The sequence below is a fragment of the Cuculus canorus genome, chromosome Z, assembly GCF_017976375.1.
Source record: "Cuculus canorus isolate bCucCan1 chromosome Z, bCucCan1.pri, whole genome shotgun sequence".
NCBI classification, from domain to species: Eukaryota; Metazoa; Chordata; class Aves; order Cuculiformes; family Cuculidae; genus Cuculus; species Cuculus canorus.
Window position 1 is genome coordinate 67783971 of NC_071441.1, and position 21768 is coordinate 67805738.

Below are 21768 nucleotides of genomic sequence, written 5' to 3' on the forward strand. Positions count from 1 at the left end.
AAAAGACATTTTGAAGTGCATTAGTGCATTTTGAAATTGCACTAATCACTTAGGGGAATGCCCTTGGCTGTGGGAAGATCTCCCCAGTTGCACTCTGAAACAGAATTCACACTCAGCTTCACCTTTCTTGTGCTCGCAGTGTTATTTGTGCACTGTGATGCTTCAGATTTAGACTGCCTCTTGCACAATACCTGTTTTGTAGCACAAGTCAGACCACAACACAGTGTAATTTGAATGCTGTAAGGCGTCATTATTTTCATACCATTCCTGTCGTGACCAGTGAATTAATGCTTGATTGGCTTATGATGAGGTGGCGTGCACTTAGCAATGCTCATGTCATGCACTGTCACGTCATGCTCTGTCAAAACACATCAACATAGCCTTCATATTAAATGCCAGCTTGCCTGTAAAGAGAGCCCACGCAGAAGGAACTTACAGACACAGGCTCTCTTCCATAAGCAGCAGTTATTTTTGTAACAGTTCATATAAATCATCAGTAGCTAGCACAATAATCTTTCCTACCGGTATCTCATAATCAGGATGACACAAGGGACTCCCTTTTATACATGGGGATACGGAGGAACTGGTCAGACATTGAGATCTCTATTTTTTCATTTTAATTTGATATACCAAAACGATCACTGCATCTATAGAAGACAGAAACTACTTAGATGATTAAACCCACAATAAAACTTAACAGATAATTTAAACACAACACTAATGCTAGCAGAATGCATTTAAAAGCACATTCAATGCTTTCGAAAGCATTTCTCTATGGTTGCATTCAGCAACAAACCACTGGAAGCACAAGACATGCTACGCGCTACTACACTTCCATGCTTACACACAGACGTGAACACGAGCCATGCAGAACAATACCTTCAACTTTGACAAGTGTCCCAGTTCCTTAGCAGCACTGAAAATCAACTGTGTGCCCTACGATTGCAAGAAGTTAGAAAAGAAATGAGGGGGGGAAAAAAGATTATAACCAAGCTTTGAATATTTTCCCTTTGAGCAAGTCAAGTCAGTTCACAGCAAGAACTTTACATAACCACCCCAAGGCCAGTCACAACAACTTGACTTTGTGCCAGTTTATTACCAAGTACAAAACCTGGCATTTCCGTGGATACCACATCAAGAGTTATGTCAGAGCACGATGTTCTGCACAACAGGTTTGCTGTTGCTTAAAGTAGCCACCTATTTAAACAGGATGCGCCTTCAAATGGATTGCGCTGGCTGGGAGTGAAGGCTGAATACACATAAAAACAGCGTAAGACTGGCCAAAGCAAAAGATCACACAACTGATGACAATCTCACTACAGAAATAGAGCTCAGTCAGTGGTGTGGCAGTAAGCATACATTGGATTAGAAACAAAACTGGATCTGTTTTCGGTGAGAGACTGGCCAGTGAATACTACAGCATTGCCTTCACATATCAAAAGCTTGGCCAGTGGCTCTTCTTCCCCCACCGTGATTTACTGATGTTGTATGACCAATGCATGCTGTATGAACAAAGAAAAACATAAGATAAATCCCAGTGATGGGAAATCTTGCTAAAAGTCACTTACACTCTAGTACAATGGACTTTTAAATATTTCCTCTGCAATGGTAACAATAAAGTTATTTGCCCTTTGCCCGACATCATTTCTCTGTTGTGTAACATTCCTTTTGCCTGGGGAGTTAAGCTCAAAATTTAATGCGAAAGCCAAAAGTAACCAAGACAATTCTCCAGTCTCTTCTCCCAGAGATGCTTTATGGGGTGTGCTGGAGTTTATTTTCTTCCACTTTACTCTTTTTCATTCATCTAATCTTGCTGTTTTCTATTAAAAAGTCACAACTGCCTGTTACTCAATTCAAAATAAAACCTCACCCTACTGTAATTCTGGCTACAAAATGTGCATCTGTCATATCATGAAACTTTGCCCTTCACTTCAGCCCGTAGGCTCATCAGATTTAGGACCAAGCCAAAGCTACAGATGACCCCTCTTCCCTAAGTAATCCTCCCCTTTTTTATCTCAGGAATGCCTTAGGTATATCAGGAGATCTGGCTTCTCAAAGATGATCTTTGGCTCTCCTCAACTGTCATTGGTCATTAGGGGCTATAGTTAAAAGTACGAGTAAAAGTCACCACTGGTATCAGTTGAGAAGTGCCTATGGGATGTGCCAGCTGAATGCCTGAAATATGCTTCCAGGGATAGACACTGATGGTTGGCACTTTCCAGTAGGGTCTTTTTACTCAGGAAAACACTTATAGAAGATAAAGTGCATCTTATTTGGAGACTGCTGGCTCCATGAAGACCACATTTCCCCAAATGTCTCCATTAAATCCAGTTCTCCTTTGCACAAGCCCTCCTTCTCCCTCCTTACTCTCTCATCCCAACCATCTTTCATCCTCCCACTAAACCACAACTGCCACCTCCCACACTGAAATCCTTTGAACTGTAACAAAACAAGATGTAAAACCAGAATTATTATATTGCCCTTTGTCCCTGCCTATGCCATTCAGTTTGCTTTCTTTGCTGCCTTCTTCAGTATTTGTTTTTGTGTTGCCTTTTACATCAGTGCTCTGTGGAGCAGAACTACTCCACACACACATTTGTGGAGGAGGCTCTTGGAACTGGGTTGTACTGCCAAGATCATTCCTGAAATAATTCTTTTATTTCAGTGATGGCTTCCCCTCAGCAAAAAACTCTTCATAACTGTTGCTAGAAGTAGCAGGTACCCTTTTACAGAAGGAAAACAGGCGAATAGTTTACAGCTGTATAAGTGGAAAGACTGAGACCCACTCTAGGGACACTGGACACACTTTGCCCATTAAAACAGCAGTCCAGAAGTGAATTTTCAGATAAGACATTTAAGCTTTGCCAGCTTTCAAAATTTGTTCCAGCTGAAAGACTCTGCGACCTGAAATCACAGAAGATGTCTTGATTTGATCTATCCATAACCATCACCTAACCCTCACTATTCCTCAGCCTTTTATGTTTGTTGAATACAAATCAATGCAGAATAAGCATTACTGTCTTTGTACTTAAACAGAAGCTCTTGATAATTGTTTGAATTCACAGCTCCTGGGGGAGAAAAAAGTGCAGGTAAGGACAATGCATGCATAAAGAAAAGCTTCTGAAACAAGGATGTGAGCTTCACTTGCTGCCAATATCCAATGGGTAGTGTTAGACTACAATTTTCTAAACCAAAAGAGTACAAAATTCTCTGTATTTCCAGCAAGTGAGGTTGAACATGACTGCACTCCAGAAGCAACAAAGAGATTTCACCAAATAATCCACCAAGGGATACTGCTTCAGCCAGTGCTCTGGTAGCCAGCAGATGTGCCTGCTCTTCTGTACCATTGGTCATGAAGTTTGCTTGACTTATCAGTCTTAAAGTTTTCATGCCTATTCACCCAGCACAAAACCCCCCTCATTTTTATAACCTGAATTTTGAAAAAGTTAAGTGAGCATTCTCTAAACACACTAACATCAACATTTCTTCATCCTGTATTTTCAGCCTTCATTGGACAATTTTTTTTCAGATAGATTTGAACAACAACATTAGCTAGCCCAGGCACGTATTCTCTCTCCTACAGGCCTCTAAGGAAGGCAGGTCTGTAACGCTAAGTAATACCCAGTGACTTGATATGCTTGAAGGAACAAAGCTGCTCAGATAACTACTCCTCAGTCCTTGCCCGCTAAGAAAATCCTCATCAATCAGTGCCCATCTCTATCAGTGTCTGCAAGGAGAAATTAATTTACTATTGCACTGAGTTAGTTATCAATGCCGGTAACATCTAATGAAAATCCAGACAGGTTCTTCCTCTGCTAACTCGCATTCTTAAAAATAAGATGCTATACCTCCTCAAAATAAAGGTACCTATTCATTGAAAACACATCACAAAGACCTACAGAGAGCACTTATTCCAGGTGCACCTCTAGGGAACTGAAATAAATTAAACTTAAGTATCAGATAGGTTTGAGAAAAGCTGCACACAACAGAATTGATTAAAATGTCCAAGATGGAAGTTGAGGAAAAATTAAGCCCTTATTATGATTTTTTTCTGCTTAGCTCTGTGGCAAATGTAGCTGCGCAAGGGGACAGACTTTAGCGCTGGTTTTCCTGGTTCATCCCATGAAATTAATTAGTTTTACCTTCCCAAACTTTCTGGAAACATGAAAGACATCTACAGTCCACAAAACAAAGATTTTACATTCCTTGTTAATGGTGTGACTGTTTTTCCACTCAGTGGAAGCACTCAGAAGAGGATCATCAGCTGACTCAAGTATAACTTTCTAGAAGCCAACAGAACTGCATTGATTTATACTCCAAGAGGCTCACGGCTTCTCATAGCTCAACTGTTCTATCACTCATTTGACAAAGTTAGGAAACAAAAGCCTACTGGACGTCTTGAATTCCAGTCCTTTTTTGGAAAATTTATTATTACTCAGGTTTATTTTTCTGAGTCATAACGGAGCAAGGAAATTTTATCTGGTATTGTACATTCCCTTGCCAGATTTTTTTTTTTATTTCCACACTCAACAACAATAAGATTGTTGTTTGAAAGGTCAGATTCGTTACCTGGCATGCAAACAGCCAATGTCACACACCAAGATGAGACACTGATTTTATTACAGAGTTGCACAAGTCCGGGTGCTCAGTGGGTTTCCACAAACCAAGTACCCCTGACAGAAGCCTCTGCACTCATTTTATTACAGAAAGTTACTGAGTAAACACATGCCAAGCACTTCTGTCTACAAATGATTGGTTAGTGACTACATAAAGTTACAGATCATTTTATCATGCATGCTCAGGGAGTGGGGGCTCTGCTTCTGGAGGGAGGGTTCCTTATGTTCCTCTGCCAAGTTGGGAAATCTGATCATAAGGCCTGATAACACTGTCCTTCCTAATGCAGATTCCAGGATGTTCTCTATCCGATCTTAATTATTAACAGAAAATTAACAACTGTTAGTCTGTTCTGCTGTTCACTTATTTTCATGAACAACACTCTCTTTTGCAATAAGATCTGATCATTCATTAGCAGCAAGGAAGTTTATTTTATAAGGCAATATTTGCTACCACTAGCAAATTTAGCCTATTTTTCAGTTGTTGTTGCGTATTAAACACCAAGAAAACAAGCTTAAAATTGTGATTGAAAAAGGGAAAATAATTTGATGCTGGTACAGAGATCTGGACACACGTGCAGTCAGCCTTGGTCTTTTTTGCTCCTAGCTACCACAAGGAAGAAGTTAGTTTCTAAACTAACATAAGTGAAGAAAGGTTTCAGAAATGCCTTTAAAGCTAGGTGCACCTCCACCTCAGAACAGCTCTGGAGTGGTGCTGCTTGCAGACGAGCCTGAAGAACAGCCAGTTTGGAAATCATGTGTAAAACCTGTCTGCAGCTTGAAGATTTTTTTTTTCTTATCCTGGACCACGTTCTCATTTAGTGAAAAGAATTCTGAGGGATAGAAAGAAGTACAGCAGGAGCAAACACAAATGGAGACTCACATGAATGGATGCATCGTACCATGCAAAATAAATAAAGCTGAGGCTCCAGAGGAATACTTTTTGTGTAAATTAAGCAACTTTTCATTGACTTGACTAGTCACTGATGGCATGCTATAGTTCTGCCCTAAGCAGTGAGGGAGAAAGAAACGTGTAACTAATCCATTAATATCCCCAAGCATTACACACTGAACCCCCAAAAAAGGATTCCCAGAGAGCTGTGTTTGCATATCCACTCATCTAAGACAGAGAGTGTTTAATTAAATGTTGATCTTAAAACTAGTGAGGTGTGAACTGCTTGGTGAGTTACTGGAGATCATGTTGCTACTAATCTCACAGCTCAGGAGAAGTCAATGTTCAAAGGCACAGAAGTCAGTCATCTGAAAATCATTAAGACACCGGCAGCTCAAGTCATCAGCAGTGGATGCTGTAAAACTGCCCCACACCCACTGCATCCATCACAGGCAGAGGCTGACTGCTTTCTCACCTGAGCCCCACTCCACGCAAAATCTTCCAGAAGCGACAGAGAACTGAAGAGCAGAGCACAGATTTTCTTCCCTGTGTAATACAGGCTGAGCTAATTGAAGCGGAACAGATTTCTCTGTAGAGTAACAGGCACTCACGCAGTGACAGGCTCACACGAGCAACAGGTGAGAGACACTGCAGCACGCTGAGAACCTTCCTTCTCAGTATGTTTCCCATGACCACCACCAAAAACACGCACCTCTAGCGAGTTTACAGAAAGGAAAAGAAATATTCCATACAAGGGACTCTCTTCTACCACACACAACCTCTACCTAAGGGCTGCAGAGGAGATTTAGGCAGAAACCCCTCATCCAGTGGTCTTTCAAAGGTGTGGCGTTATCACCAGAGCTTTCTGTTGCTGAGGGCAAGGAAGACAGTGAGTAAAAGTGCCTGTGGCTCTTTCTGAGTCTGATGTGCCTTCTTTTAAGGGAAAGCAAAATTAGATAAGAGGTACATGGCAGAGAAGAAGAGAAATGAAGAGAAAGTACTGTTTCTGCCCACGCCGCCAGCCCAGAGTTCTGCTTTGCCCTGCCAGCCTTCACAACTAAGGTGATGAATATCTGGTGTTGACAGAACAAATCACTAGGTCCCAAGGTACAGTGAGAGCAGCTCTTTGCCTTGCCACAGGTCCCCTTTTCAAGAACAAGAGACAAGGTCATTTTAATCATTGCATTGTTCATCACTGCCTTTCTGAAGCAGCAACTCTTTCCCAGTTTGGATTAGTTCAGACTCCTCACTACAATATCAGACAGCTAAAAATCCAGCTTTGAACATTTTGCATTATCTCAGAAAACTGAGGATGAGCTTCATTACACAATAAAAAGAGCTTCTCAATTTTAAACTGAAGTGAGGGCAACAAGAAACCCTTTGTAAAAAAACCCTCAAAAGTGGCTTGTAGCAACATCCTGCAGATTGGAAGAATTGGCTGATCAGCTATTGCCTTCTTCACGATACAAGCAGTGAAACACACTACTACGCTGCCTTTAAAATTCAAAATTAGCAAGTATATTGCTTAATCAGCTCCTCCTTGGTTCTCTCTGAGGCACTTGATTTCACTGCTTTCATTCTGAAGGGATCACGTCAATGCTGCTCCTATATGACGATTTTATCACCAGTTCCCAAAGACTCCTTTCTAAAGCAAGTTAACTTAAAGACAGAAATTTCATCCTCTTATTTTTTCCCTCCTTTATAAAGTAAAAAGACAAGCAGGAATGATTACTCCAAATCTGAGCTCAGAGCAAGCGGTCTTTACCAAACTTCCACCTCATGCTAATTATATCCTTAGGAGGTATACTGCATACTGCATGTCAGCAGTTTCGTTTATACCTGTCATCATCATGACTAGAAGCAAGTGCTTTCCCTCCCAGAGCAAGAAACTCCTAGTGCGAGATGCAGGTTTGTGTCACTTCTCTGGACACCGCAGCTCAAGAAGTCCACGCAAAATACACAGGCAAGTGCTGAATAGTGAAAATGCCTATTGTTCTACCCACTAATGGGAAAAAAAAAATCAGCATAAATTAGCCAAAGACCGCAAGTTTACTTCCACACAGAGATGAAAAGAAGTTCTGACTTATCTCCAGATAATAACGTTAAGGCCCAGACTTCACACTGCCTCCAGCTGAGCACCATCCCCCCAGAACGACTGGGCATGCGTGACCAACATTTAATCAGTGTCTGTGGTTTTTCAAAACCAGGGAAGAGGTTAATCTTCCATTGTTAAAAACATCGCTACATTCATGACACACGTTCATCCAGCAGGTCCACACAGCTGAACAATTATATAAAAAACTACCTCCGAAGCCAAACTATCTGGATATGCTTCCAACTCCCCAACATCAGAGACAGAGAAATTATGCCAGCTCATATTGATGTTAACGTCTTCTCAGGGCCAAAATAGGGGAAGGTCGTTAAAGAACACGCCCAAATTAACCACATCTATGCAGAGAGACACCTGACTAACAGACGACAACTATTAGGCAAAACTGTTTACAGGTGTCAATCTATTGCCAAAAAGACATTAACTATCCAATAATCCCGCATACTCTTTAAAGGACTCTCTTTAAAGCTCTATTTAAAGGACTGCAAATCCCTAACCAATGCGATTTGATATACTTGATGGCCACTCCTATTGGATCATGGATTTTGAATTGCTTTTTTTCTAGAGTGCACTCTGTATTCTGCAACCCTACTATAAATAGAGCTGCTTTCTTACTTTACTAGGTTACAGACACATTTCTCCTTCCTCGAGCAGGCTGTAGGCAGGCAAATTTACCTGGGCAGATGACTCATTAGGTCAAGGAGATGAGTTACACAGGTAATGGCAACACCTTCTGCTATGAGTCAGGAAGAAGAAAATGCCTTACCGTATGGTCTGTAAGAGGAGGCAGCACAATCAGCTTCTCCATGGTGTTCATTACGACCCTCCAGAGCTCCTTCAGCACCCGTTTCAACACTGTCTTTTCACACACAGTTGCGAACAGCGTCAAGCTGCAGGGAGAGAGTAAGAATCAAGTAAGTTCAAAAAATGAAATCTGCAAGGAAAAAGGAGATGTGCATAGGAGAACAGTGTCCTATCTAAAAAAGCTTGTCGTAACAATTGCTTTAAGGGTAAAACTCTTCCCTCTTCATAAAGCATAGCCTGGCTTCACCCTTAGAGTTCTAAAGCAACCTTGGAGTACTAAAGACATTTGGCCAAAACTGGTTAGTGACAGTTCTGATCTCAATAATTTCTATTTATTGACAGGGGGATGACAGAAGGTATCGCTATGTTATGGTGGCTGCGAACAGACCAAATAAGAGCAGGTACCATTGAACTGGTTCCTTTTAAGAGGATACTTCCTGATGTATTTGGTTTACAGATTATATAGAAATAAAATTACAAACAAACATAGTATAAAAGGCTTTAAAATTTCAGGGGTTATTATACATGATTTTTTTGAATACCTAAAATAATACTTCCCAGATTGCTATGCAGAAGTTCCAGCACAGCCTTCCACTGTCCTCCACTCTAAGCCTTCCACTTTTACAACTGCCTCAATGCATGAACTGGACTCTACTGTATTTTGTTGCAATTGCATTCATCACTCATCACCCACCATATGTTTATGCCCTTTTACATAAAGAAGTTCTGCTTTATCTCCCTATTTATTTTTCCTTTATTGTTCTACAGGCTATGTAAAAGGCCAAGAAATGCTAGATTCTTCTTCAAAATGATTGCTGGACTTTGGCATTTACTGATCACGCTGAGAGATCTACAAAACAGGAACTCTGCAGCCAGGAGCAGTGCACACGCAATACCTGACTGTTCTACATTATGTAATATCATCTCCTTCCTTCCCACAGCTGGATAGACAGTAAATTAACAGAACTGAACAAGGACAAGACTGATGGGGGTAGGATGCAGGAAGCACTGAAAATGAATGCCCTTCTGTAAAGGAGGAAAGAAAATAATTCAGAATTGGATAATCATAATTAAAATTACTTGTGCCACAGCCGGACAAAGAGACTGTAGCATACCAGGTTCCCAGTAATACAGCAGAAGGTGGCTGCTCAGTGAAGGCATGCATGAAAAATGCTCAAATGAGAAGGCTCTTAGATGTAGTCATTGCTGCAGAGTCACATACTACATGGTGATCCAAAAGAAAGATGGGAGAAAAAATACAAAGAGCAACAAAAGAAGCTACATTTTCGAACTGTAAAGCTTTACAGCTCTTACAGCATTTATTATGAAAATTAACAACCACCTCTTTCAAAATAAAGAACTGGTGTGCATCAGCAAGAAGTTTAACTTCTACAGTTATTAAAAACTGTACCTCTTTGAAGATCAAGGCTTAGCCAATGAGAATTATGCACAGTTAGCCACAAAAAGTCCCTGTACAGCTGAATCATGCTGCATGGTGTTAATAGCAACAGCTAATTAAAGTAATGGATCAAGCTTATGTACATCACGTAGTTCTGAAGCTTATTTTCTAGTCAGGACAGCATCAGGTATGACTAGAACACCCACACATAACATAATTGAGATACTGAGTACTATATGTATCAAGTACGTAAGTACAGTTTGCAATACGTTTGCTAATTGGCTACAGTAAAATTTGTATAGAAAAACAACCCCATAACTAGTAAATTTAGAATTTCAGTCTTTACCAATACCTGATCAGCAGTGTGTTTTGCTGATTGCTATAATTGCCAGAGGGAGGAAGGAGAACTGAGAGTATGCTCTAGCACTGAATGAAGGCTGAAGAGGTGATCCATGGATTGACAGAGAGGCAGATATGGAGAGAAAAGCCATTAATTCTTCCGGAAAATTCAGAGACTGGGCATCTCAAAACCAACCCAATAATATGGAGCTATTTTTCCTCCCCCCATCTTGTTCCCAATCCAATACACTGTATATGTAACATATATTTGAACACTTGCTTACTTTCCATCCAGGAAATCCATCAATGGCCTCAGGACATTGTCTGCATCTTGCGCAACTGTGTTTCTGGCATTAGCAGCAACATTTCCTGTCCCTTTCACTTGACAAAGGATATCTGACATTTGCTTGACACACTCATCAATACGAGTCTGAAAGCTGAATGGATAGGAAAAAGGAAAAACCCAGGAAAATCAGTGACAGAGATCTCAGCTCTACTACATAAGGCAAAATATTGCAAGCCCATAAACAATGCACTCAATTACACACTCTTCACTCATTGGGATGGGATGATTTGCTGCTCATTTCCTTACTATATTTGTTACCAGGAGGCACATCACCTAATTGCACATGCCCATCATCCACAGAAAGTCTACTACCTCTGAACACAAGACACAGTCACTTATGAGAGGAATCTGTTCATTCAGCTTGCAAAAAGAAGTGATCCTTTCCTGTTTTCAAGAAACACTAATATTTTTAGCTCAAAGCAGTCTGCTGTATCTTTGCTCTCTGGACAGGCTGTTATATCACAGAGTCTGGGATATAGCATGGAGCGCTGGCACAATGCATGCACAACTGAGCAGCCAGGAGTCCATCGGCAGTAATCTGGTTATGACCCATCACAGGTCACGTCTTTAAAGTAACAGAAAGAGCCTGAAGGCAGGGTGATACCAGTCCACTGCCATGCTATATCAAAGTCCCAGAATGAGATGTGGGGCTTAGCTGTGAAACAACCAGTGTCACTGTAACGAAATGACAGGCAAGCCATTAAAGCACACTTACTGTTCCGACTCTTACTGCTAAGAAGAGGTTTAAAACTAAATAATACAATGGTTAAACATGATTAATATATCAACAGAGCTGTCAACATATCAATTAGGTGAATAAAGGAAAAGTACTTTGGCATTTGAAAGAACTGTTCTAACAACAGGCATTACAAGTGACATTTAGCTATCCACAAACAGCACAGAGGTTTGAAACCAGGAACGGAAGTCAGTATTAGGAGCTGGGTAGTTTTGAGGGCAAACTTCCAAACAACTGGTTTGGAAGTCAGCTTTAGATCTGCTTAAGTGGCCTCATCTTCTGCTGTGTGAGCTACCTAGGACATTTGTGGGTTGGGTCCCAGCACACAAACACTCTGCTGTGAGCTTCTCAATATCCTGCTCCACCCTGTCACCTCTCTCCTTACCTGCACCACTACCTCCAGTCTCACTGTCTCTCTTGCTCACTTCTAGCCCACCTCTCACTGGAGCAATTCCAGAGAGCAATTCCAAGACTTTTTTGCCATGCAACCTCCACTTCCACCCTCCCCATTACTAGCAGATTGGCTTGCAGAAGTCAGTTGTGGCTACAATGACAGCTTAACGAGAGATATGTCACATCAAATAAAATAGTACCACGAATTTCCTGTACTGCTAACAGTCCCTCTACTGTTACAGCCTAACCTCACTCCATACTTCTCTGCATAAATTGTAGGACCCTCCTTCAAGATGCTGTAAACACCCAGTCAGTGGATGAAAAATAACAGAATCCCTGAAAACATAAAAGAAATAATAAAAAGCAGAATCGTCACCAATTATGAAAAATTATTAATCATTTAATGAGGCAACAGGTTCACCTGAAAGTGAACCTCATGTAGATGTACACCTTAATGGGAGCCCTTGGCAGCAGCGAGTTTAAAGACAACCTCACCTATGCTGTCAGACAGGGCCTTCTGCTCTTTAACTCCCTCAGGAATTCTATCCTTCACCCCCACAGCCTTCAAGAATATAACAGAAACTAGCCTTGCATGACGTATAAACCCTTTCAAGGCTCCTCTTCTTTATGATATCCTTTAAAGCAGAAAACGCTTCTGTGTCCAGACACAATCCTTTCTCAGCACAAAGGTGATAAGCCTCTCTGGAAGTGTTTTCCCAGCAGGCGCAATTACCTCACACCAATGAGGAAAAGTTAAGATCTCCAGTGTCAGGTGTGCACAGTGTTGTAGGAGCAACTGTTTACAGATTCTGCAGAGAATATTGTGGATATCTGTCTTACCTCATACATTTACATCTTTTAGAAGATCCCGCTATACAGTAAACTGCAGCTCTGCTTTTCATTCCCTATTACTGTTAAGGAATGAGCAAAGCATCTGACTGTCTGACTGGCTAAATCTCTTGCTGGCACATCTCTCTAAAACATTCCCTGGAATGTATGCTGATACTGAATAATCTCTTTAAATATATTTGCAAATGTCAAGATGGTACCTTAATTGTCTTATAGCAATGACACCATGGATACAGGTTTCAGATAACAAAATTCAGCCCCTAATTATAATTTCTCTCTCATCTTCCATCTAATTATAAGGCTTATCGATTCAATTCAGTTACAGCTATAATCTCTCCATTTCTTGCTACAGCATCCATTACCGGCAACAGGAACTCCTCATTTCCCTCTCCACTTAGCTCTGTGTGCTGAAATGCAAATAGTCTCTGACAAATCCCATCATGACTTTTTAGTCAAAGGTACTGCAAATCTCTAGACTGCAGGAGGCCAAGTTGGTACCATTTGCTTTACTCTCCTTCCCACGATTCAGCTACACTACAGTTCATGCTTGTATTAATCTTGTTATAAATCACAACATGAAATGAATGGGGTTTATCATGAGACATGGTTGTTTTTAAAGATCAGTTGGGAACCCTGTATTTCCATTTTGCTTAAATGACACTTTTTATGGTTCACTACAAAATTATTATACAATGAAGTTGAGCACATTTGTATCCTCAGAAAAATGGTAACATGATTTGCAATAAAACTTAATTGCCATCAATTACTCTGGTAATATTTTAAAGAGCTCCTCCCCTTGAAACATTACAAAACATCATTTACTGCAATATTAGAACAAGTCGATCTCAAATTCTAAACCTGTTTCCTTCTTATTCCAATACTCATTTAACAATCAGAAATAAGTCAGCTGTTTCATACATCTAAAGGAGAACGTTTTAAGAAGAATGTTGCTTCATAAACTGGAAACTGCTTTCCAAGCAATAAAAGAGCAAGCAATTCTGTAACTGACAAGCACTACTTACAGGAAGAAAAAAAAAATCACTCTATGTAATTCAAACACATTTCACAGTTGAGAGATCTCCATGTTACATTCCTAAGCAGAGCAATCCAGAAATGAGGGACTTTAAAACCATTTCTCACTTCTTTAGATGGCCTCAGTATTTGAAAGACCATGAATTTATGGCAAAAAGAAAAATACAATGCAATTGACAAGAGTTTCTTCTCTCCTTTTAACATGGCCAAATAAGATTAGACAAAATAAAGGAACGTTTCAAGGACAGGGACCTCCTTATACTCACCTGTTACCAAACACAGCACTCAGCTCATCCAAAACATTGTTTAACTTCACCTGGAGCTCTTTGAGATGGTCACTTGCTTCTGCATCCAGCTGTGGATGAAAGAGGAGTACTTAGCTTGATCCCAGAGGCAGTTTGCTGTCCTTCACCATTCTCTTGTTCACTTTTCAAGCCACTCTTAACAAGCAGGTGAACTATCACCACTGACTCTGCCAGCTAGGATGTTCTCTTCCACAGCCTACTGCTCTTACAGAAGCTGTGAAATCTCAAGTGATTTCCCCAGGCTCCAATACCCTTCCTGATATTTCTAGAGTTGAGGAAGAAAGTGTATGGGAATTCGCTGTGGCCAGCAGATTAAGCAGGCTGAAAAATCATCAAGCACTGTGCTTTACCCTGGCATCAAGGGTCTTTTCACCACTTCACCACTCTAAGTCTAGGAGAATCATAGAATCACAGAATCACCAGGTTGGAAAGGACACACTGGATCATCGAGTCCAACCATTCCTATCGCTCCATAAACCATGCCCCTAAGCACTTCATCCACCCATCCCTTAAACACCTCCAGGGAAGGTGACTCGACCACCTCCCTGGGCAGCCTGTTCCAGTGCCTGATGACTCTTTCCGTGAAAAATTTTTTTCTGATATCCAGCCTGAAGCTCCCCTGGCAGAGCTTCAGGCCATTCCCTCTTGTCCTGTCCCCTGTCACTTGGGAGAAGAGGCCAGCTCTCTCCTCTCCATAACCTGCTTTCAGGTAGTTGTAGAGAGCAATAAGGTCTCCCCTCAGCGTTCTCTTCTCCAGGCTAAACAACCCCAGCTCTCTCAGTTGCTCCTCGTAAGACTTGTTCTCCAGCCCCCTCACCAGCTTCGTTGCTCTTCTCTGGACACGCTCCAGAGCCTCAACATCCTTCTTGGGGTGAGGGGCCCAGAACTGAACACAGTACTCAAGGTGTGGTCTCACCAGTGCCGAGTACAGAGGGAGAATAACCTCCCTGGACCTGCTGGTCACGCAATTTCTGATACAAGCCAAGATGCCATTGGCCTTCTTGGCCACCTGGGCACACTGCTGGCTCATAGTCAGTCAGCTATCAGGTCCTTCTCTTCCAGGCAGCTCTCCAGCCACTCTTCCCCCAGTCTGTAGCACTGCACAGGGTTGTTGTGCCCCAAGTGCAGGACCCGGCATTTGGCCTCGTTAAACCTCATGCCGTTGGCCTCGGCCCAGCGGTCCAGCCTGTTCAGATCCCTTTGCAGAGCCTCCCTACCCTCCAGCAGATCCACACTTCCACCCAGCTTAGCGTCATCCGCAAACTTGCTGAGGGTGCACTCAATGCCTTCATGCAGGTCATTGATAAAGACATTGAACAGGGCTGGACCCAGTACTGAGCCCTGGGGAACCCCACTTGTAACTGGCCTCCAGCTGGAGTTAACTCCATTTTCCACCACTCTCTGGGCCCGGCCATCCAACCAGTTTTCCACCCAGGAGAGTGTGTGCCTGTCCAGGAGGAGATTAGGATCTAGGAGGAGATAAGACTTTTCAGACTGGATGGTCTTGAAAGATGCTATTCCACCTTTCAACCAGGTGCCAGTATTCAAACTGAAGATTGACCCAGCCACTGCTCCCAGAAGACTAGAGTCCACCTATTTGGAAAATCTGGCCACAGAAACATGGCAGGAACTGTTGTGTTCTGATCACTTTTGGAAAGCACCATCTCAGCTACAGTATTTTCAGCACAAATAGCTCTACTCTTACACAGAGCCAGACAGCTTTTTCTACACAACTGCTCAGAGGAGACTTCACAAAAGAAACAAAAAGGTGCCCCAAGCACTACGTTGACACCTTGGCACATGCAGTAACAAAGTGCTTGCTCCATTATCATCAGCCCAAAGCCATGTGTTTTTACATTCAACATTGCCCTGTATTCCAGCTGTAGTCATCTCTCCAGCATCAAAAGAAACACTTCTGAGCAACCTACCTGTCTGTACACACAAAACATATGGAATGCTCTGTGATCCCTTGCTCTGAAAAAGTTAACTTGTAGAACAGATTTGCCTTTGTATGCAGGCAGGGAAGCTGCTTGTAAAACAAAAGCCTTCCAGATATGTTAGCATTTAGAGCTTTCTAATCTTTAAAGCAGAGTATCTATTTATAAATGTAAAGACCCAGATGCCAGTACATTCATTAAAAATCAGACAGATTTCTACAGTATATCCACACATGGCAACTATACAGGATTTGAACATTACAGAAGTTTCCACTTCTATATACAGTGTTGAAGCCCTTTTCATATTCCTCAGCATCTGTTAGGGAAAGCTAAACCTTAGGGGATTTGGAATGTGATCTGCTAATTTCCCTGTTATAAGTTGGCACGGAAAACTGACTCTACTGGGCATTTGAATCTGTGTTAATGAAACTCCTGGATAAGAATTTAAAAAATATTTTTTTAAAAAATCAAGAAAACTACAATTACTTAAGCCTTATAACTTCAGGCATTACTAGCTTTGATCATTTCACCTTTATTAAAGTGATTTTGTATTCCTGTTACCTTTATAACTCCCTCACTATGAAGGCAGAAGGAAGATAATATCATGCCAAGCAGCAGTCACTCCAGCCAAACTTGTAGGTACAAAACAAAACCAGCATCTGTTGTTGTTGGTTTGTCTTGCCCCTATATTAATCCATCCCTTCTACTGGCAACGAGTCATGAGCTGTCTAGTTTGCTAGCTACAATTACTGGCACTGAACGGTTGTCCGACTTTGGCCATTTCTGGTAGATATGAGGCAGGACTGGTTCATGATTCACCAAAACAGTTCAAGTAACTGTTTTTCCAATGTAAAAAAAAAAAAAAAGCCAGAAGAATTTGGCACAAGACACCTCCTCATAGAATCACAGAGTGCTTTGAGTTGGAAGAGTCCTTCAAGATCATTCAGTTCCAAACCCCTCGCCACAGGCAAGGACATTTCTCTCCGGATCAGGTTGTTTAAAGCCCCATCAACCTGACCTTGAACACCTTCAGGGATGAAGCAGCCATGACTTCCTTGGGAAACCTGTTCCAGTGTCTCACCACCCTTACAGGAAAACACTTCTTCCTAATATCTAATCTAAATCTCCCCTCTTTCAGCTTAAAACTGTTCCACATCGTTCTATCCCTGAACTTTCTGACAAACAGCCCCTCTCCAGCTTTCCTGTATTCCTCACTATTTACATCTACTTCTTTATAAGCTACCAGATGCATGTGTTACAGGTCTAGAGAGTGATTGAGGTCAAGATCAAAAACTTATCACCCTGGTTCAAAAATGACATGATTAATGCCCTCTTCGTTTTTGTTTTATTGCAAGGTGACATGGAGAGCCTGCCAGCTACCTCTGAAGCTTCTCCTGGGTACTGTTGACTGCAAACTGATCTTTGGAGCAGAAACCAGGTTGATTGCAGCCCTGTACTAAAAGAAGGAGCAGCTGGATCAACATGTTGCCAAGGGGATGATCTCCATTATCTGTGTTGAGGAACTCGCTCTCTTCCAGAACATCATCTCGCAGCTTTCTGGGTGCAATTGGCAAGACAGCTGCCCAGATTTAACTCTGCGGTGCCTAGCCTCATGTCCAGGAAGCCAGACCCTAGTGGTAAGCATTCTGGTTCAATATTCACCAAGTCCTCTGTCATTCTTGGAAGGCTGTTGTCTTCTGAGCAACTGCAACTATGGATGGAGTCATCCACATAATACATTACTGATCATTAATGCTTAGGTACTGGCACACTTTGGCTTGAAAGCAAATTTCAGAGGATTACCTGGGTGTGAATTAATTCCAGTAGGAAGGTGCAAGTAGGCAGGTACTACTGTTTCAGAAACATAAATTACACATCAGTTATGGAGTCCCTATACCTTGTGGTATAACTGCAAACTATTCTTTGCCAATATGGTGAAGCACTGATAACAACATTCAAATGGAACAGTGTATGCTTTGCTGTTGCTGCTCAGCCAATGAATTTTAAGCACTTCAGCTACCACTGATAGCCAGAAGTGCTACTCGGACTGCACAATAAATCTGGCTGGTAGAGTAAAGGAGAAAGCAGCATTAGGCAGTTGGGTCACTGCCATGTGTCACGTGCAGACAATTTCTGTCAGAAGCTAGAGCTCAGCAGAATTATGATATCCATTCTGTGGGAGTATCGGAGATGATTCAGAGGAAGAAAGCTAATGAAAAGTTCTCTATGCAAAACATGGGGCAGTAACCGTGACGAGGCAGCTTCTGATCTCTGAGATAGTGCTCCAATTCCAGTGGAAATAATGGCTAGCGTGGTCATGGTTCTGTGGCTGATACTAAACGTGTGATACCGAAAACTGAGGTGCATGCAAAGATGGAAGAAGTAAGCCTATATTTGCATTTCAGGGAGGAAAGCCGGGCCCAGTTAATGTTGTGCAAAGGTTTGGGACTTGTCACGTCAGAGAAGCCATGCCTCAAAGTCTCATCCAAGGAGACTATGCTGGAACCTCAAGTTCTCTGATAATCTGAAGGGTGGCATTTATAGCATAGTGCTATGAACTTCAGTTTAGGTTGACCTTCTGCTTCTCTGACGGATAAAGTGGAACCCATGAGCCTAAGAATTTGCTGTAACGGGCTTCCAAGTTTTCCAAGAGATGTCATTAGTTCTTTAGTTCCTACACACACAGGTGATGTGTGAACCACCAGAAATGTAGCTGATAAAACACAGCTCTTGCCTTCTAGAAGGCTGAAGATGTTAACCAATTCACATCTTAAAGTAAGAGAACCTGTGAAATCATCAGGTCTGATGTGACACAGCATCAGCTAGAGAATTTTGCCCTGCAATCCTATTCTACCTTTATGCAAGTTACAGCACTCATCTGGCTCCAGCCTGAAGTTTTTGCTGTCCCCTCCTCTCCCAGTCCCTGGGAACTCCCCTCTGCTGAGGTGACAGAGGCAGGGAGCTCAAAAGATCTGACTGCCCTTTAGGAATTCACTTGCACTGAATTTTCATGCATCTCCCCACTTTCCTTTAAGACTTAATAGTAAGGAACCTGAAGTGCTGAATCCAAACAACAGCTGCCAGCTTCTCAAATGCTAGAGTGGTCTTTGATATGGCACAGGGGATGCTAAAGAGAAGCAATCAGAAGATACTGTAAATCCTTTGAGAATGTTTCCATTAAGTCTTGGCTGTTTCTAAGCTGTCCTGTAATTTGTTATTCAGGTGGCTAACCTAGGAATTAAATCGTGGGCTAACCCTGGCTGAGCATTAAGAGGAGAGCTTCTTGAAGCATTAATTGTATGGATTAGCTTGAAACCGAAGGCATGAAAATTGTATGATGACAATCTGCTGCTGCTACTCAGCAGCTAATTCTTTAGGTTCCCTAGGCAGTGCTTGTCTCTGATACTTACCCCACATCCTTGACTTTAGGGGAAAAAAAAAAGTGTAGAAATGTTTTAAAGTAGGCTTCCACAGCACATCTAGACTCCAGCAGTGGGCAGCATCTTTTAATTTCATTGCCATGACTTTGTAACTCATTAAAAGCGAAGCAAAATAATGGACTGCTGAAAGCCTCTCTCAAGCGAAATGAGAAGGGATTACTCCAGTGTCAGGGAGAGCACACAGAAAAGGCTGGTCTGCAGAAAAGCTTCAGAGGTGGGTACAAAATGCAGGTCACATTAGGTTCTATTAGATAATGTACGAATAATTACATAAATGGGGCCAAGCTCAGGCAAATGCTAGCAATGTATCTATACAGCCCACTTTAGCACAGAGCTAAATTACACTAATCTCCATTCTGTGGGTGTATTGGAGATGATTCAGAGAAATCAAAGGTTTCAAAAACTATTAATGTACCCAATTTCTGTCCAGGACTTACCCCCTGATTACACTCTTCATTATGCTTTTAATGCTACCTGCACTCTATAAATGCCGCCTTTCCAAAGCATGCTTCAGGAATGTTTTGAATGCTACTGAGCCACAGTGAAGCTGCTCTGATCTCAAGAGATCAACATAGCTCAGAAGTATTAATTATAAATCCTACAAAATCATTTAATATGCTTCTATGAGCGTATGTGTGTATTTAAGTGTGAGTATATATATAAATATATATACATGCCTTGAGATGTCAAGCACAGTCCCAAGAGAATCCCTCCACACAAAACTCTCTCTAATGCTCTGCTGCTGTCCTTATTGTTTCTGACTAGTAATGCTCACACAACACATGATGTCAACACATTAAACCAGTGATGCCAGGCAATTTTTGCCCTATTTTGTGCCTTTGAGTATTACAGTTGGAAAAAGACTAAGAGATGTGGAGGAAAAGCTAGTATTCCTCATTTGGCGGGGGGGGGGGGCAGGAGAGGAAAGTAGTAAAGGAAGGCCCTAGATCAAGGAGCCCAATTGCAAAAGACAGTAATGGGCAAGCACTTCTGTTTCATGTTATGCCGTCACACTGCAGGGCGACTACAGGTGAGACGTGTCCCTTCATTTCCCTTCCTGCAAAAGAGAACAGTTATACAGATTTCTTTAGGAGTGTGTTTTGGATCCACTGGCAAACAGCGCTAGGTAGCAGCACTATTTCAATGCTTTCCAGAGCTGTGCAGTGCTACAACTGTAGATGGAGATGGATCTGTGAATCAGAAGCAGATGAAGTCACATGAACACAGTAACTGAAACCAATTGCCAAGTTCTGGCTTCACGCATGGTACATCTAAAACATCTGCCACAGGAACAACAGAATATTTGTTCTTAGTTCTCAACAACATCTTTGAGAACACAAAACAATGAACAGTTCAAGATAACCAGAACATACCACTATACTATTTTATTCTTCCCCCAAGGATGCAGTTCCTTTTTGGGTATAGAAGTCAGAATAATGCTAACATTTGTGCAAGCTACTCTCTTGTATAGATGAACACAAATCAAACCTGTCACAGAAAGTAAGAACTGCCTTCCTGAAGGAGAGGATAAAACCTATAGATGCATTTTCAGCAACATGTTTGTCCACATGCTCTATTTTCAAAGCTGTTATCTCACCAAGAGTTACTCACTAGCCAGGTTCAATCTACACCAGAAAAAGGACTACTCAACTAGGACAAGACCTTGTTTACTCTAGCAAAAGAAAGGACCTAGCAGGTTTCAAGTCAAGAAGCAAAGTACTACATAGTCACCAAGAGAGAAACACTTGGGGATAGCAAACAATGCAGGCACCTAACACAACACGATCTATTTCTGGTGATCAGCGGCATCTTAATGAAGTGGAAAAGCACCATTTGAAAAGAAATGGGAAAAAATAATTTCTAAAATGCTTCCAGCATGTTTACCAGGTTTCTTCATGTGTGTTTTGTTGCTCACAGCCTGGATTCCTCTCTCCTTATTTCCTTTTGATTCCACAGTGCAGGGAAAATAGTGGATTAGTCACTTCTGTTCTACCTTACCTACACCTCCCGAGGAAGGTTTTAAAGGTCAGAATACAAAGAAGAAGTCTATGCTAGGAAAAGTAGCCAATAAAATACTTTTTTTCCCTCCTACTATTTAACACACCATCAGGTAGTATTTTCAGTTTGTAGGTGGTATTTTCAATCTGAAATATAGAGAAACCCTACATAATGGTCACTGCTATGGGAAAAAAAGTGGCAAACTGATTCCTTAAGGGAAATAAAGTGCACATGGATTAAACCATTATAAACCACTTCATAAACAGCTCACCACAAGTTTATTTTTCCTGAAAAATAAGCATTTAGCTACCACTGCTATTACAGATTACTCTAATTCTTGATGTAGGGCTCTGAAATTGGGATTGTTCAGACCACACGCAAAAGAATGACAGCACTTTTCCTTGCCTCATGAGGTAAAGCTATTTGTTGAGATTTTTGCCACTTCATAGAATTCTGCCACTGAGCACAAGAAAAACTTTAAACAGCAATACAGGCAAAAAATGAGTTGCCCATCAGCAAAGTTGACTGTCCTCTCGGCATACAGGTCATAGCATAGATTCTACCACAACACAACC

The 21768-nt window shown here is 41.6% G+C and overlaps 1 protein-coding gene across 9 annotated transcripts in view; it reads right to left on the minus strand.

Moving 5' to 3' along the window:
• The window catches only part of UNC13B (unc-13 homolog B), a 222798-nt gene that overhangs the window by 14713 nt on the left and 186317 nt on the right, over positions 1 to 21768 (minus strand). For all 9 annotated transcript variants that reach the window (XM_054053733.1, XM_054053731.1, XM_054053732.1 and 6 more), the window contains 4 exons: positions 13780 to 13868; positions 10442 to 10594; positions 8382 to 8505; positions 880 to 936 (listed from right to left, as the gene is read on the minus strand). In XM_054053733.1, the coding sequence (XP_053909708.1) occupies positions 880 to 936; positions 8382 to 8505; positions 10442 to 10594; positions 13780 to 13868 (423 nt within the window). The remainder of the gene's footprint in view (positions 1 to 879; positions 937 to 8381; positions 8506 to 10441; positions 10595 to 13779; positions 13869 to 21768) is intronic.